Source organism: Vollenhovia emeryi, unplaced genomic scaffold, assembly GCF_000949405.1.
Source record: "Vollenhovia emeryi isolate VEMERY1.0 unplaced genomic scaffold, V.emery_V1.0 DF939228.1, whole genome shotgun sequence".
Taxonomy (NCBI): Eukaryota; Metazoa; Arthropoda; class Insecta; order Hymenoptera; family Formicidae; genus Vollenhovia; species Vollenhovia emeryi.
Window position 1 is genome coordinate 427,020 of NW_011967138.1, and position 15,498 is coordinate 442,517.

The 15,498-nt window shown below is 46.3% G+C and overlaps 5 protein-coding genes across 13 annotated transcripts; 2 read left to right on the forward strand and 3 right to left on the reverse strand.

Moving 5' to 3' along the window:
• Positions 1-165: 165 nt before the first annotated feature.
• On the reverse strand, positions 166-1,201 carry LOC105560527 (dynein light chain roadblock-type 2). Its single transcript, XM_012009704.1, has 3 exons — positions 881-1,201; positions 724-802; positions 166-654 (listed from the first exon to the last, which is right to left on the reverse strand). The coding sequence occupies exons 1-3, from the start codon at positions 881-883 to the stop codon at positions 443-445; spliced, it is 294 nt and encodes a 97-aa protein (XP_011865094.1). The 5' UTR covers positions 884-1,201; the 3' UTR covers positions 166-442.
• A 673-nt stretch (positions 1,202-1,874) lies between these two features.
• Positions 1,875-3,678, reverse strand: LOC105560529 (NAD(P)H-hydrate epimerase). Of its 5 annotated transcripts, none has more exons than XM_012009710.1 (2): positions 3,620-3,678; positions 1,875-3,554 (listed from the first exon to the last, which is right to left on the reverse strand). In XM_012009710.1, the coding sequence occupies exon 2, from the start codon at positions 3,132-3,134 to the stop codon at positions 2,361-2,363; it is 774 nt and encodes a 257-aa protein (XP_011865100.1). In that variant the 5' UTR covers positions 3,135-3,554; positions 3,620-3,678; the 3' UTR covers positions 1,875-2,360. The 5 variants fall into 5 exon arrangements, with proteins under 5 accessions (XP_011865100.1, XP_011865103.1, XP_011865101.1 ...); XM_012009713.1 differs by having other exon boundaries at positions 1,875-3,157; positions 3,473-3,655; XM_012009711.1 differs by having other exon boundaries at positions 1,875-3,253; positions 3,473-3,655.
• Positions 3,679-3,749: 71 nt separating this feature from the next.
• LOC105560528 (anaphase-promoting complex subunit 5) lies at positions 3,750-8,563 on the forward strand. Of its 4 annotated transcripts, none has more exons than XM_012009705.1 (11): positions 3,750-4,005; positions 4,219-4,268; positions 4,341-4,711; positions 5,341-5,599; positions 5,706-5,887; positions 6,026-6,142; positions 6,704-6,833; positions 6,914-7,216; positions 7,366-7,487; positions 7,572-7,836; positions 7,910-8,563. In XM_012009705.1, the coding sequence occupies exons 1-11, from the start codon at positions 3,834-3,836 to the stop codon at positions 8,279-8,281; spliced, it is 2,343 nt and encodes a 780-aa protein (XP_011865095.1). In that variant the 5' UTR covers positions 3,750-3,833; the 3' UTR covers positions 8,282-8,563. The 4 variants fall into 4 exon arrangements, with proteins under 4 accessions (XP_011865095.1, XP_011865097.1, XP_011865096.1 ...); XM_012009707.1 differs by having other exon boundaries at positions 5,443-5,599; XM_012009706.1 differs by having other exon boundaries at positions 4,341-4,630.
• Positions 8,564-9,269: 706 nt separating this feature from the next.
• Positions 9,270-14,155, forward strand: LOC105560531. Of its 2 annotated transcripts, none has more exons than XM_012009715.1 (9): positions 9,270-9,598; positions 9,873-10,573; positions 10,655-10,937; positions 11,041-11,393; positions 11,452-11,677; positions 11,960-12,298; positions 13,115-13,268; positions 13,358-13,521; positions 13,599-14,155. In XM_012009715.1, the coding sequence occupies exons 2-9, from the start codon at positions 9,945-9,947 to the stop codon at positions 13,899-13,901; spliced, it is 2,451 nt and encodes an 816-aa protein (XP_011865105.1). In that variant the 5' UTR covers positions 9,270-9,598; positions 9,873-9,944; the 3' UTR covers positions 13,902-14,155. The 2 variants fall into 2 exon arrangements, with proteins under 2 accessions (XP_011865105.1, XP_011865104.1); XM_012009714.1 differs by having other exon boundaries at positions 9,271-9,598; positions 10,655-10,967.
• Positions 14,156-14,466: 311 nt separating this feature from the next.
• Positions 14,467-15,221, reverse strand: LOC105560532 (26S proteasome complex subunit DSS1). Its single transcript, XM_012009717.1, has 3 exons — positions 14,978-15,221; positions 14,758-14,854; positions 14,467-14,580 (listed from the first exon to the last, which is right to left on the reverse strand). Exons 1-3 carry the CDS (start codon positions 15,060-15,062, stop codon positions 14,529-14,531), a joined length of 234 nt encoding a protein of 77 aa, XP_011865107.1. The 5' UTR covers positions 15,063-15,221; the 3' UTR covers positions 14,467-14,528.
• Between the last annotated feature and the right edge of the window lie 277 nt (positions 15,222-15,498).

The window sequence follows — 15,498 nt, forward strand, 5'->3', positions numbered from 1 at the left end:
TAACAAATATGATTTCAGTTGTAACATTAAATCATAAAATAAAAAAAATACTATAAATACAATCAGTATTCTACAACACGCACTGCACTACAGAACATAATGAAATAGATATTGTATGCAAGACAGAATATATAGAATGTACAGTTGTGTTCAATAATACAAAGATACAGGAATAAGTAGTGTTTATTCAGAATATATTACCAAATTGATTTGTAAAAGTACTCTAAAACATTGCCGAAAAGAAAGTGCCGTGAAAACTTTTGAAGCTTGCTGCTCGTAAAATCATCTCGGAAACTAAATATTGCAACACATAATATTCAAGCTTTATTCTTCAACTTCTTAATCGAGTGGACATTAAAGTCAAATGCAGCACGAACAGAATAAATTAATAATCTTCACCAAGGAGATAAATCTTAATTTTGCAATACACTTCCGTTGGACATCAGTCAACTGGATTTTGCACTACTATCAATATAAATTCCTTGTCCGGCGCGACCATGATCTCGTGCTTTTTGCTGCGGATGCGCAGGAACGTTAAATCATTGGTCGGGTCCAGGTCGCGCACGACGGAGCGAGCTTTGTCCGACAACTGGCTTATCAGACCCGCGTACTGAACCGTCGTTGTGTTGTCTAACGTCGATTTTATAGGAATGCCTGGAACGGAAAGCAAGACTCAACCAGAGAATTCCCTCGCGATCGCGCGTAGCGACTCTCGTGCAATACCTTCCGCGTTCACCACTATCGTCCCGACTACTCCCTTGTGAGACTGAATCCGCTTCATAGTTTCCTCGACCTCCTGTGCCTGAAAAGAAACACACACACAACGCTCCATGAAAAATCGTTGGCGATCGCGCGAAACTCAGATAATCGCCCTACGTACCATTTTTCAGAGCGAGACACTCGTGAGATTCCTCGAAAAAACGGTGCGAGCGCAACTTGCAATGTAAAACTACCAGACGATCGAACGTGTCAACTGTGCCGCAGATTTACTCTGCGCCCTTCGCCTGCGTGGTCCCTCTGTCTCATGAAAAGAACGCCAGCCTTTTTACGCACGTCAAGGCATGTATCTCATAAATGTATGAAACGTGGCCTCAATATCGTTCCCTCGCGCATAGAAGACAGAAACTCTCGGCAATGCCAGGCCGCTTAGCCTTCCTCCGACATGTTTTTCGCGTGAAGACAGTGAAGTGAGCTCCGGGCGTGACGTCACCACCTGCCGCGGTCGGTAAGGCAGATTTCTAACTTCGGAGCACCAAGATTTGAATTTCTAATGTCCCCTTCTACCAATGATAGTTTAACTTTTATCTCGGTTTAAGTTACTTTCCGTCTTTTTCCAACTCAGGGGTCCGGTTTCACCAACGTTGTTTAACTTTAAGCTTAAATTAGCTTAATTCGTTCTTCGTTTCCTTCCAGCTGTTACTTTAGAAAGAGACAAACGCGAATTAAATTAAGATTAAAGTTAAGCTAAGTCGTTCCTTGTCCCTTTTCAACTGCTACTTTAGAAAGAGACAAACACGAATTAAACTAAGATTGAAGTTAAATGGCGTTTTGTGAAACCAGGTCTTAGAACTAGAAAATAATGAAAAGAAAGTTAAACCAAGATTAACGTTAATCTGCAATGATAGAAATGGACATAAAGTTGTCTAAAGAATCTCCGAGAATTTTTCGTAAATTATTAAAATAACCGAGAGCTTGCTCGTTTGAGGTTGACGGCACTCTTTAAACGCCCCAGAAAAAAAAAGAATGTCCAACTGAGGAGGTCGCTACTTTGTTTCATCAATTAGCAAACGTTTTTATTAAACGTCGAGACGCAAACCTAGAATGATCGTTTACAAAAGCTCGCATTTGTTATAAATAAATGTTACTCCAGATTATTCCGAAAGGATAGAAAACATTTTATTAATTTCATTCGAGAACAATTGAATAAATGTAAATTTACACTGTATATACATTATACTTGTCCACAATAACGAAGTACACTAGGAATCACCGACGCCTTCCCACATGAATTTGTGCACATATCAACACATTTATACATTCCGCATATACATACATGGAAAATGTACACTAGGAATCACTGATGCCCTCCCATATGAATTCAGGCACTGGTAAAACACATATACATTTTCCACATATGCATATGTAAAATGTATAAATGTGTCGACATGTACAGAAATTCAAGTGGTTAGGCATCGGTGACTCCTAGTGTGTGTGTTCGATCAGCGCCTAAATTCGTATGGGAAGGCATCAGTGATTCCTAGTGTACAATTTAACGATAATCAATTACATTCGCAAACGGGCGCTCGAGACGAGAGATAAACCGCGCGCGATCGAACTTTCCTCTGGCTCGCGAGCGCTCGTCAGTGCAGCCGGACGATCAGCGACGTGCCGGCGAAGTCGGGTAAACCGAGATTGTACCGCGACGCCAGCTTCTCGGGCACGAATCGCCCGCCCAGGTAGTGGGTCCCTTTGAACCGGGTCACGCCCAGCTTCGGCGCCGTGAGGGACACCAACAGCCGCGGCTGTATGCCGCCGTCCTCGGGCGGGCCGCGCTCGACGTCCCATCCCGACGGTATGTCGACGCTGCAGACGGGAACGCTCGTGGCCCTCAACAGATCGACGATGCGGACGAACGGCTCGCGCATCGGTGGCCTGAAGCTGAATCCCATAAGGGCGTCGACGACGAGCGCGTATTCTCGCAGAGCCGCGGAATCGGCCGCCTCTTCTACACGCCGGTTCTCCAGCACCGGAATATCGTTCTCCACGCATTGATGCAGCAGCCGCTCGTACAGCTCGTTGCTCGGCCGCTTCGGATAATAGATCTCCGGCGAGTATCCGTAGTGCTTGAGATGACGCGCGCAGACCAGGCCGTCGCCGCCGTTGTTGCCGGGCCCGCAGCACACCAGCACCCTGTTCGGCGCGCCGGCGGCCGGCGGAAAGCACTCCGCGATCGCGACGGCGCAGCTCTGCCCGGCCAGCTCCATCAGCTGGTCCACGCTGAACCTGCACTTCTCGAACAGGTCCTTGTCGAGGTTAATAGCCTCCGACTGTCCCAGATATCTCACCATCCTGCTGTACCTCCGTCTCGCGAGGTACGGTCGTGATATTAGGGTGCGCGATGCAAGTTGTAGCATCTACTGTGATGAGCGAGCTCAGTCTGTTCAATATTAAACCGCTTATCGCCCGTTTTTACCAACGTCGTTTAACTTGAGTCCCGGTTCAACTTACTTTCACGTTTTCCCATTTTCTGAAACTAGAAAAAGATAAAAAGTGTAAGATATATATAAACCTTACAGCGAAATAGGGCGTAAAACTAAATAACGTTAACTCTTAAATTTGTCATCTCGACCAATGCGGATAACTTTGATTTCGGTTTAACTGACTTTCTCTAGTTTCAGAAATTGGAAAAACATAAAAGCTAAGTTGAAAGATTGAAGTTAATCTGCATTAATAAGAATCGACATAACCTTACACGGGCTGGATCAGTGCTTAATGTTTTTCCCAGCTCAGCAATATCCGCTCGGGGAAATGTCTCGAGGACACACAGACCGCAGCTGAAATAGTGCACGCAGTTAAAATAGCTCAATTTCCGGATTTATCTATGCGCGCGGCGTATTACCCGCTTTGCGCCGAAAGCCCGTGTCATCGTGTGCTAATCACAACATCAACACAACCCTCGGGACCTGGGCGTCATCTAGCGGGGGTCTTGCGAAACCACGCCGATCCACTCTTTCTGAGCATGTGTGGCTAACAACGCCGAAGAGACGTAAACAAACGGATTTTAGGAAGGATGTGTGGCACGTGCGAAGAGGCCTGTGTAAATCCTGCGAAGAATGTCGATGAATGACGGCCGGCTCTACACGGTGAACGACATATTCAACAGAATGTCTAAGGAGTTCGTGACCGTCGACGGCAACGTGAGGAAGATTCAGAGGGAGAGCCTGACCCCTTACAAAGTGGCGACTGTCATTCTGATCAAGGAATATTGCAATGACACCACGAGAGGTGCGCTCTTTTGGTCAGCTGCGGTCAAGCTGTCGCTTCAAATGCTTTGCAGTATTCTTCTCCTTTCTTTCAGCAAAGACGGAAGGAGAGGAGAAACGCTTCGAAGCGTTTGTAGCGGCAGCTTGACCGCAACCTTTACCAGCTGATATTTGTTATGTCAACCCGTCTGTACTTTTTTTCTTTTATACGAGTCTAATCTTGGATGCTTTACAGAGATCGCGGAGAGACGCAACTTCTGTTTAGCGTCGTTGAAGTTAATTCAGGTAATTATCCTGCGTGCCGAGAAAAGGGGGACGCCATGTCGACACATACATTTACTGATGCCGTTTTTTCAGTCGGCGGACATGGAGCTGGATGCCCTGCTGAATATGATGTACGAGTATTCCCTGGATCGGTTTGCAGATCAACTGGAGATTAATCTGGACGCCATACATGAGAAGGGCATCGACGAGCTGTTAGATCTGTTTGACAATCTTCGCCGATTAATGGAGTCCAAGGATCACCCGCTGGCCCTGCCGGCACTGAGCAGAAATTCCGTTCTCGGGCTGTACGTTCGTAGGATGCTCATCTTCTTTGAGAAGCTGGCGTTCGATCAAGTGGTCGCTCTCTACAACGATATGGATAAGTACGTGATCATGAAGGTCGACACCCTAGACAGCACAAACATCTCCGTGGTCTCTAAGCAGGAAGACTTGGGGCCGGACAAGTGAGCCTCCGTAAAATAATACTTGTGTCATGTAAATTACACGTTTTCGACAATGAGGATCCGGCAACGACGAACTAAGGACAGATATGGCAGCACCGAGATGCCGACCTAACGTCGGATTGACTGCTGCAGCGGCAACGCGCGCGTTGCAATTTTTTTCACGTTTTACAGTTATCACCCATCTTTTCCTTCTCTCTGGGTCTTTTGGAAACTCGTGTCCACCCATATTAGAACATTTAAACACGCAGTACATAGGCATTTTGTCGAACAACGGCGTTAGCTTCAACAGTTCCGTAATCGCTTACCCTGGCAAAAATAAAACGTTTCACAAGTGCTTGTATATAGCGTTTGCAGGAGTTCGTTGAGAGTTTAGAAACGGTCAATGGAGAATTTGTAGAGCGGAAATTGCAACGCTGCGGCGTTTAGAAGACGTTTGTATATAGCGTTTTTGAACTTAGCGTTGTAGAACTTTTAAAACGTTATACACAGTATTTTATAAGCGTTCTGAAAGCGTTCAAAATGCAGCGGCGTTGTGTAAGCATTCTCATAAAGTTTGAAAGCGTATGAACTTTTAAAAAACCTTAATTTAACGGTTATCAACGCTTTATAAAGCTTGTCATTTTCGCCAGGGTACGGCCTAGCAGACGCGGCTTAGGTCGGCAGCTCCCTAGCGCTCCTAGCAGACGAAAGTGGCTGCCCGGATCCTCATTTAATGCTGACGCTCCTCGCAGCAAGGCGAAAATTATTTGGGGCGGAAGACAGGCGGAACTGCTCGTGGCGCAGCAGGCGCACGCCTTGCAAACCGACGAGCACAAAGCACTGCCGCCGGTGGAGCTGCAGGTTCTCGTGCAGGACCTTTTAAAGTCCAATCCTTACAACGCGGACGCGGTAAGTACGGGTACGTGGTATCCGTGGAATCGATACAAATGTAAGATGAGCGTTGCTCCTTGCGACTACGAAACAGCGTAACCGAACGGAGCTGCCTCTGCTTCAGCATTACCTGAGTTACCTGAATTGCATCCGCGTGAACGACTTCTGTGGGGCGGTGGACAGTCTCTACCACTGCTTCGACAGACTGGCACCGCTGGAGAACCGGTCCACGCCCGAAGATCGATCCCGTACCTTCCGCTACGCCGCGCTCAACCTGGCCGTCTTACACGCACAGTTTAATCACAAGTAACCAACTTTAGCCACTTGTTTCGACTCGCTTTCTTCGTCGGTCGATCCGACGAGCGAAATTCAATAATTCGTAATTTATACGATGTATGTATTGCGTTACATTTGTTTCAATCAAGTATTTCTGGCGGCTTAAAGGGAAGTAGCACAGTACGCTTTGAAGGAAGCTATTAAATTAGCTCAGGAAGTTGGAGACAACGTGTGCCTGCAGCTCGCGCATTCTTGGATGTCCTACTTGATCAGCAAAGAAAACAAGTAAGCTAATACAAAAATGCGAAAGACTATTCATCCTTTTGGGCTGATTGTTTCAACCTCTTGGTAAGTTAACTTAGGCCCGGTTTCGCCTTTCGCCTTTCGCTTAACTTTAAGCTCAGCTTAATTCGTTCTTTGTCTCTTTCCAACTGTTACTTTAGAAAGAGACAAACGTGAATTAAACTAAGATTAAAGTTAAGCGACGTTTGGTGAAACCAGACGTAATAGTTAAATCGTATGTATGCCTTTGTTTTCCTTTCAAATTAAAAAAGATAGACATATAATTTAACTATCAGTTAGCCTACTAAAAGGTTGGAAAAAAAGTCCTTTATTACACAATGTATAGTGTAAAATGTAATCTTTTTGTATACAACGTAAATTATTAAGTGAATAGAAATCCGGATAACCGTTGAAGATGTTAACGCGTGACGGATATTCTTTCATTTAAACCTTTTTAATTTCTAATTATTATTTTTGGAATGTTAGAGGCATTTATCATTATTTTCATTTTCAATCATTCTCTCATTTCATTTCATTTTGCATATGCGTTTCCTTTCCGTTTAGAGGACCTCTGATAGAACGCTCGGTCGGCAAAGCAAGTCTGCTCGGAATCACACACACGACAGGCTTGAGCCTCATCTCGCACGCGCACAGTTACGCCTTGGAAGCCAAGAATCCTCCTCAAGTGTTCGACGTGCGTAGCGAAGAGCAATTGATCTGGTACATGCGAGTTGACATAGGAAATTATACATTGCAGCTTTATTTATATTACAGATATTGATGAAGTCAGACATGCTGAACTGTCAGCACTCGATGTCCGACCTGATGTCCGTCACCTTCGCGGAGAAATCGGCGCTGTGGGCGTACTACGGCAAAATGGAGATGGCCTCCCTGTGCGCCCAGCTGCTGCTTTTCCACAATACGGGTGATAAGAAGCAGCACATATTCAACGGACCGTCCACGTGCCAGGCGATCGTCACCGTCGCCAATATGTTGATCGAATTCGGCGAATATGCCCTCGCCGACGTCGTGCTGGCACACGCCAAGGAGAGGTTTCCCAACAGTCCTTGCAACAAGGTGCGTTCCTTTACATATGAAATGGATGCTACGAAAATTCCACAGTCTTCTCTTTGGGAAAGGAATTTCTGAATTTCTGAATTTCGAGATTTTTGAAAAGGAGGAACTCCTTGTTTCTTCCCTCCGTAACTCAGTTTATTGGATCGTAGATCTGGATGTTGAGCGAGCAGTTGCATACGTTCGCGCAATTGCTGCGACAAGAGAAATGGAGCGAGGCGGAGGCGGTAGCCAGAGGTATCTCCAGTGTGGACCAGCTGGAATCCAGACTCAAGTACAGAGAATTTACAAATACGCCAGAAAATAAACTGAAACTCTCGTAGTTGAGAACGCGTTCGGATCTGAATAAAATTTCCAGGTTGGCGGAGGTTTGCCTGGCGAAGGGCGATTTCCCAAAAGGACTGGAGCATATCGGCGCTGTCGAGGAATATCCGGACGTAGCACCGCCGTACGTGATACGTGCCGCGCTTCTCTCCTGTCAGATATTATGCGCCTCGGCCTCGCCGGACAACGGGACCGCCACCAATTGCATAATGCGCCTCTGCTCAGCCTTGGAATTGGCCGCGCAGAATCACTTGGCGTACTACAAGGCACTCGTCAAGATGCACCTCGCCAACGTACAGGTGAGTTGTCTTTATATTATAGAAATTGTAACTTGATTGAGACACATCTGCAAAACATCGCCAATTGTTTCAGCTGTTAATGGGCCTGCCTGTGTTGGCCCTGAGCTTAGTGGAGGACGCCATCCCCACGGTCTTGGGTCACGGCGGTTGTTACGATCAGGGCAAGGCGTTCATGCTGTACGGCAAGTGCCTGATAGCCTCGGCGCCGGAGAGTCCCTTCGACGCGCGGAAGGAGGTGATTTTGAGCGGAATAAAGACCCTGTCGAAGGCGCAGGCGCTCTTCGCCAAGGTCAACGCCATCGCCAAGGTCAAGAGCATCGTGCACCTGCGGGCTGTGTTCTACAACGAGATCGATCTTCTGCCGGAGCGAAATCAGTGCGCTTTCGAGTTCCGCCAGATGGACGAACAATATCTAACGTGTCCCACCGATCCATTTTTGTATTAATTTTATATTAAAGTTCGTATGATGTTTCTCTTTGTAATAATAAAAGTACGGCGGAGAGGCCTAAGTTAGATTTTTATCGCAAGGAATAAATGAAACTGTAAATATTACAATTACAATTGAAAGTCTAATGTACATACAATAGGTTCCCCGTCTTATGAGATTTTGAATCTTCGGAGCTTCGTTACCTGATATCGATTACATTCGTCTGTTAAAGTTGATTCTCTCGAACAACCGTTCCCCTATGATATTGCGTCGTAAATATACATTTTTATATTTAGGAAACGTGGGTGTTTGAATATTTAAGAGGATCCTGCAGCCATCTTTTATACTGACACGGTCAAATGTAGTTTTTGCGCTTGTAATTCTTTTTATTGGCTTTTATGCACGAAGTATATACCAGAATAAGTTGCGGACCGCATAGCAGAACATTTTCATACTTAAAACACAAAAAGATATTGGTATTTGAAAGTTTCACTTCGTAGTTCTGATTAAATTACGCATGAAGACAAAACCAGGGACAGTCGACTTTATATTAGAAAAAAAGAGAGATATCCTTTATAAAGTAATATTTTTAATTTCTCTCTTTTTTTTTATATAGTCGACTGTCCCTGGTTTTGTCTTCATGCGTACTTTAATCGTGTGGAAGAATTTTGCAATTTCATAAAGCCAATTTCAAAAGTTAGAACTACGAATTGAAACTTGCAAATACCGATATCTTTTTTATTAGACTTCTGAACTGAGTGTTTTAAGTATGAAAATGTTGCGCTATGCGGCCCGCAACTTATCCTGGCATTATTTTGTGCATAAAAGCCAATAAAAAGAATTATACAAGCGCAAAAACTATATTTGACTGCGTCTGTAAAAAAGGTGGCTGCAGGATCCTCGTAGGTACGTTAGGTCTTCGGCAAACTTGTATCTGCAGTCGATAATGTCGATAGTCCACGGATTACACCTGGGATTCTCAGGTCCCCCCCCCGTTGACAATTTTGCCCCGGGTTGATGATCTTCGATAGTACATGACTGGCGGCCGCGGAAAACGGATAACGACCGGGAGTCTCGCGAAGATGCGTGTTCCGTGGCCGCGTCGCGCGTAACAAAGCGGGCGATGTTGTTGACGGGGGTCGGTTACGCGAGCGAATCGACGTAAAAAGAACGGGGTCGCCGCGCGATATGGATTTATCGTAATAGATGACGAGGTGCCAGGCGCGGACCCTCTCGCGACGTATCCCCGAATCGCGTTGATGGCGAGGTTAATCGCCTACGAGGAAACTCGCTGGGAATGGCGAGGTAAAACAGCTGTGCAGGAATGCATACGTGGTACGTTCCCTCGAGGGGGGGATTCACCGGGCGACGAATTCGCCCGTTTACACGCGCGTTTCCAATAGAAGTGTCCAAGGTGCACGCTCGCCGACGCTCCGTCAAATCCTCATTGTTCTGCCGCAAGCGTTGACAAGCGACGCAAAAGTAATCTCGGTCCCAGTTTTCGGCGGGCAAGCGTGCACCTTGTCCCCCTGATCTTGCAGTCTGGTTTCGCTGTATATGGTAAGACGACGAGCGGAGGGTGAATGAAACGCGTCTCTTTTCTCGGCAGGTCCCGGTTACCGCGGCACAAAATGTAACGCTTAAGCTGTCGCTGAACTGAGAGCAGCTAACGGCGCGCAAAATGGAGAAAGTTATACCAATGAGTTGGTTGAACCAAATACTGCTAGTTTTTAGCGTGGCAGCTGCGATACTCTCCTTGGTTGTGCAAGGGTGGACTGGTCTCGCGCCTCTGCCGATCTACGTTTCCATCTCCTGGGCCGTATTCGTCACGGTCATATCCGTGTGGTTGAGCTGTTGTCTGCTGCGTCTCACGCTGAAGGCCAATAGTCCGATCGCTCTGGGATTTGCGAATGAATGGATGCGCGAGAGGCTGGCGAGCTGGCTGGGTTCGGTAGACGAGGATGGAAGCACGGAGGTCGCTCGCAAAGGTGACGAGGAGGACCAAGAGAACTCGAATTCCGCACAACAAGATAGCGTTAAGCGCAACAACGATGAAACCCGTAAGAACGAGGTCCCCCTGACGAGGCGAAAAAAGCTGGACGTAACAGAAATGACGCGGGAGATCAATGCGAAGTGTATAGAAGTCTGGTATAGGAATATAAGTAGCGACAAGTCATTCCCTGACGAGGCGCAGGACTTGTTGATCAAGTTCTTGACCAGGCTCGTCTGGAAAGCCAGTCTGATAGATAAGATAAAACTTATTAATAAGTTGGCAAACGTGCTGCTGTTACACCTGAAGGAGTACCGTAGGTACGGGCAGTTGTCGGCAATTATTCCTTTGCGCGCGCATGTCTGGTAAAATTGTCCCACTGATCGTTATCCGTTCCACAGGGCGTTGCGCAGAGTCGAGAAGGGTGCTGCAGCTAGCGTGGAGGAGGCGTACAAATACCTGCACCCCGGTTCTCGCAACGCGTCGACGCAGGAGCACATGTTGCATCGTTTAGTTACGGTTCTGGCACAAGAGTTTTTACAGTGGGAATTAACTAGCTCATTACCGTGCAAACTTTTGTTATCTATCCTAGCGAAGAGGCTCTTAATAACGATAGACACGATAAGCTGCCCCGATTGGTTGATCGAGAACCTGTTGAGATTACTGGAAGCGCCAGCGAACCAGGTTGCCACTCCAGTAAAACAGAATATCAATGTAAATTCTAATAGTTTTAGATAATAATGTATGCGTGATAATTACACGACGGTGATACTAATCGTTCTTTCAGGGTACTATAACTGTTGCTCTAAGCGACGGTATCACGTCCGCGACGGCGGCCGTGATTCCGCAGCAATTGCCAAAATCCGTATCCAAGTCTAGTCCAACTGCAGCTACTACGAGCGAAGACGAGAGTGCAGCTTCAACGGCAGCTCCGGAAAGGTCAACTCTGTGTCTGGAAGGTCTCTCCACGGAACACAGAGGCCTATGGGGGGACAGCATAACGGACAGCATAATTGACGCGGATCTGGAATTGGAGGAAGACAAGATATCACCGGTGTACGAGGAACCGACGGATTTCGCGACGACCATCGCCAGGCTGAGAAATCTGCTGCAACAGAAATCTACGGCAACCACGCCACTGTTAGTAAAGACGGCGCTTAGCCTCAGGCGCGTCAATACATGTGCCTGTGAATTTCAGGCACGCCGAAGAAAAGTCCTACGTAATATACGACGGGAGCCAATTTACGAATTTATCGATTCCTTGGACCGAGTTTCACACCGCGACGGACGGCTCGCAGCAATTGTACTACTGCATACAATTTGACGACGTCGAGCAGCGTGGGATGGATCTGTTTGAAACGACCACCGCTACGGTCAAGAGGCAGTACGCCGATTTCGTTCAGTTGCATCTCAGTTTGGAAGAAGTAAGGCTCGCGATCGAGGAAAATATTCGTACGAAATTAGAGAAGTGCTTGCAAATAGATTCAAAGCCGTCACGTCAAGTTTAATAACTACGTAAAGAATTATTTAACGCCAGTAATTGAATAACCAATGTAGAGAAAATTGCTTGACGACGCTCGGCTGGCAAATTCTACTTAAAGAAAATCATTGCGAAGAATATTACCTCAGCCAGGGTTTGAACCCTGGACCTCCCTACACTCTAGAGACGCCCGCCTTATTTAATAACTACGCTTGCAAAATTCCAGATGCCGTCGTTGGCGAGTGTCATGTCGGAATTGGTGTTGCCCGAAGGTGGCCGGATCGAGCTGGAGACGTACTTGAAGACACTGTGTACGCGACTGGCGAACGAGTGTCCGCCGCAGCTGCGTCATTTTCTTCGACCTAGTAGCAGCGCGGGCAAGAAGGCCGACGCGGTAGCGCCTCGTTTAGATCGATTTCTGGCCAAGACCGTGACTGGTGTTTTCAACACGTTGAAAACTGTTGTACCGGGTTTCGAGATGGATCAAGAAGAAGAGGCTTCGCCCCCACCCACCCTAATGCCCTTGTCTGACATACCCTGGAGATTTGTCGAGGACATAAAGTCGGTAATGGAACTTGTACATTGTAACATACACGTTCTAGACAAGAACTGAGAATTTCAATACGTATCTTTCAATGCCCTCGAAAAATCAACAAAATTCGAGTATATTCAACAAGCAGCAACGTGTATTAAATTCAAGTTTCACATTTTCCAGTTTTATCTTGTAGCGAATTCGGTTGCTTGCACTAGTGCGCACCGAGTGCACACTGAGGCTTGTTTATAGTCGATTCTTATATTTAAGGATCGTCTTAAATGTCTCTTGAAACAGTCACTCTCCAACCATGGTAGACTTTGGACACATTCAATTTGTGCTGTTAATTTCATAATCATGACTCAACTTTTTACATAAAAATTTTTTACTGTTTAAAGACTTATTACAATGACTCAATTTTGATATCAATTAATTTTAAGAATTTGTGCTTGAAAAGGACCCAAACAAGGTGTCGAAACGTTGCACATTATATTTTTATTGAATTTATTAAATAAGAGCCAGATAAGGTCGACTAAACAGATCCATTGTTGTCTCTTGAAATATTTTGTAGCCAGTAAAATGATCTGTGTAGCATCTATATGGTTCATTGTTTGACCAAATACTCTTTGAACGTGTATTTAAGACAAATTTAAATATAAGAATTGACTATAAACAGGCCTTAGTGTGCACTCAGTGCGCACTAGTGCAAGCAACCGAATTCGCTATTATACGTTCTAATGTGGAAAATTTGACCCATGAATTTGCGTCTTCTTTCAATTTAATTCGCCTCTTCCGAAATCGCACTTGTATAATATGCACAAAATTTAGATTTCGAAACATCCTTTGTAGAAAAGCCTAGCTTGTGAACTCCAGCAATTGATCGCGGAGAGGACGGAGTACTGCACGGTAGACACTGCTTACGAAGCAGTCGACTCGATGGAAGCAAGTGGCGATTCGGAGTTACTCGATTGCTGGTGGGAGACTATCAATACTTCGTACGACGGTAGGCTATAACGTTGCATTTTTATTGCGCGAAGCAAGAAAGTTACATGGATCTTGTAACAACGAAAGAATGAACATTACGTTTTCCAGACGAATTGGACGAGCTGGATTCTAATTTAACGCTGACCTGCACGACGATAGATCTGATTTGCGAGCTTCTAGCGGGCATCGCTAGTAACAACACGTTGCAGCAAGAAGCGGTCGTTAGATGGACGAAATTGCTACTCGGGAACGTTTCGGAGCCAATCCTGCAGGTGAAGTTACGCTCGCAGGAATATTGTGTTTTTCTTTGTTTCGCAAACCGGTTTGTTAACTTCGAGATTACTTGCAGAAAATAATTATCTGGTTGTTCGACTCTCTGAGCGGCTCCTCGTTAATTTGGGACGCGTCGCAGGACGTCGCGAATCAGAACAGCACGCAGTCGAGGGACAAGTTGCTGCGTATACTGGAGGACAGGCTGTCGTACGATGTGAAGCTGATATTCGGCGAGGACGACTTGCGCAAGGCCCTCGACTATCTGCTGGGTTCATACGAAATCAAAAGGATCAACTTGGACTTGAACATGCAAATGTTGGACGCACTAGTATCAGAGCTGTTGGTTTGCTGCAAGACGCATCACGACGCCGCGAATTAACTTCGACTCACATCCGGTTCTCTAGATAGAATTCTTTAGAAGATTGCGACTTAAGTGAGACTCGCACACTATCCTTTGTTCTCTTGACGACGTGTCTGCGGGAGTCATTAAGATACTTATATCAAAATACATATGTCGAGGAGAATCGACACGTGCCATACGACAGACCCGTTTACGTTCTCGGTGAAAACCTGGCGGATTTAAAAGGAAAAAAAAAACGAAGACTGTACCTGATTATACATTTACAATAAGATATGCCAAGTATTTTTTCCATTAGAGAATAATGACTCCTTTCGATTGACTTGAGGCGCGAAACGAGTCACCCTTCGGGAAGGCACCATACGCATTTCTGGACCTACCGAGCGTAGCATTTATATATATATTTACGAACTAAGTTTTGTACAAAGGAACTGCGTGTGCGTTCCCGCAAGACGTACGGTGCATGTTGCATACAGTGTTATACAAAGAGAAAAAAAAGGAGAGAAACTAACCCTGCTATCACGTTCCAAAGATTGCGACGAGTTTTACGCGTGCACGTTACATACACGAGAGGTAGGTACACGAGCTTGATATTTAATTACATTTATTTATACAAAATAATAAGATTAAACGTACACCACGGTCTACTTAGTTTTTCTTCATCGCATCGCTCGTGGCCTTCTGTTTCTCTAGCTGCGCTCTGAAATCAATTATAGCACCGTGAGTCCCGTGCACGACACTTCGCGGCCTCGCGCGGACATCAAAAGGGCTCGAACGTTTCTTTGTTCACTAGTGAGATTCCACGTTGCCCCCTTCCTCCTCCCCCCCCTACACGTGGAATTCTTGTTGAATAAACGGATTTGTGGCAAAGCAATACCTCAGCTGTTGGTTGAAATCGTCCTCGACGTCGTCGTCGTCCCAGTTGTCCTCCCACACGCTGATGTCATCGCCGTCCTCGTCCTTCGCGGTCCAATCTGGTCAACAGACACGCTTTAAAGGCCAAATCCCCCGATCTCGCGACGCCGAATGAATCGGCGAGTTTGAAGGGTGAATAATGTGCGTACACGGAGTCTCAAATCGGGGGGGGGGACACGTACCTTCCGCGGGAAACTCCTCGAACTCGTCGTCCTCCTCCAGCAGACCGAGATCGACCTTCGCCTTGTCGTTTTTGCTCTCGGCCATGCCTGCTGAATTTCGCAAAACTATCGACTTTTTCGGAAACTTTGAGGTTACATGCGAGATCAAACCGCTCCGAAGTTGGCTCGTGGTCGATCGCGAGACGTCTGCTCGCGTTACTTGCACGTTCTGCACTCGAGCTGTTGGCTGAGTTGGCTCTTTCTCGCTCGCGCACGTCGTTTCTCTCTCTCTCTCTGTTTCTCTCTCTTTCTCGCTCTATCGAATGTCCGAGTGGACGTGAATCCTACTTTGTTTTCAAGGCTCCTGTACGCTTGCCGCGGCCATATTGGATCGGAGAAACGACGCGCTGAGAACTTCTTGCGTGCCGTTTTGAAATAAATTATTTGGGTGAGACAACGCTCTAGGGGCTCGACTCTTGAATTCCGTTCAAGGGAGAAGCGTACGCGAAAGTTCTGTCCTCGCGGAAAGGTTGGAAGTCGAT

Bases quoted from the DNA above. Each gene is read 5' to 3' on its own strand.
- LOC105560531 (XM_012009714.1), top strand. From the start codon at position 9,945: ATGGAGAAAGTTATACCAATGAGTTGGTTGAACCAAATACTGCTAGTT. The intron at 10,968-11,040 runs GTAAATTCTAAT...TCGTTCTTTCAG, and splicing joins CAGTAAAACAGAATATCAAT to GGTACTATAACTGTTGCTCT. The intron at 11,678-11,959 runs GTAAGGCTCGCG...GCAAAATTCCAG, and splicing joins TGCATCTCAGTTTGGAAGAA to ATGCCGTCGTTGGCGAGTGT.
- LOC105560532 (XM_012009717.1), bottom strand. From the start codon at position 15,062: ATGGCCGAGAGCAAAAACGACAAGGCGAAGGTCGATCTCGGTCTGCTG. The intron at 14,855-14,977 runs GTACGTGTCCCC...TCTGTTGACCAG, and splicing joins CGAGGAGTTTCCCGCGGAAG to ATTGGACCGCGAAGGACGAG. The intron at 14,581-14,757 runs GTATTGCTTTGC...AATTGATTTCAG, and splicing joins GATTTCAACCAACAGCTGAG to AGCGCAGCTAGAGAAACAGA.
- LOC105560527 (XM_012009704.1), bottom strand. The intron at 655-723 runs GTATTGCACGAG...TTTCCGTTCCAG, and splicing joins GATAGTGGTGAACGCGGAAG to GCATTCCTATAAAATCGACG.
- LOC105560529 (XM_012009710.1), bottom strand. From the start codon at position 3,134: ATGCTACAACTTGCATCGCGCACCCTAATATCACGACCGTACCTCGCG.
- LOC105560528 (XM_012009705.1), top strand. From the start codon at position 3,834: ATGTCGATGAATGACGGCCGGCTCTACACGGTGAACGACATATTCAAC. The intron at 6,143-6,703 runs GTAAGCTAATAC...CTTTCCGTTTAG, and splicing joins TTGATCAGCAAAGAAAACAA to AGGACCTCTGATAGAACGCT. The intron at 7,488-7,571 runs GTACAGAGAATT...TAAAATTTCCAG, and splicing joins CAGCTGGAATCCAGACTCAA to GTTGGCGGAGGTTTGCCTGG.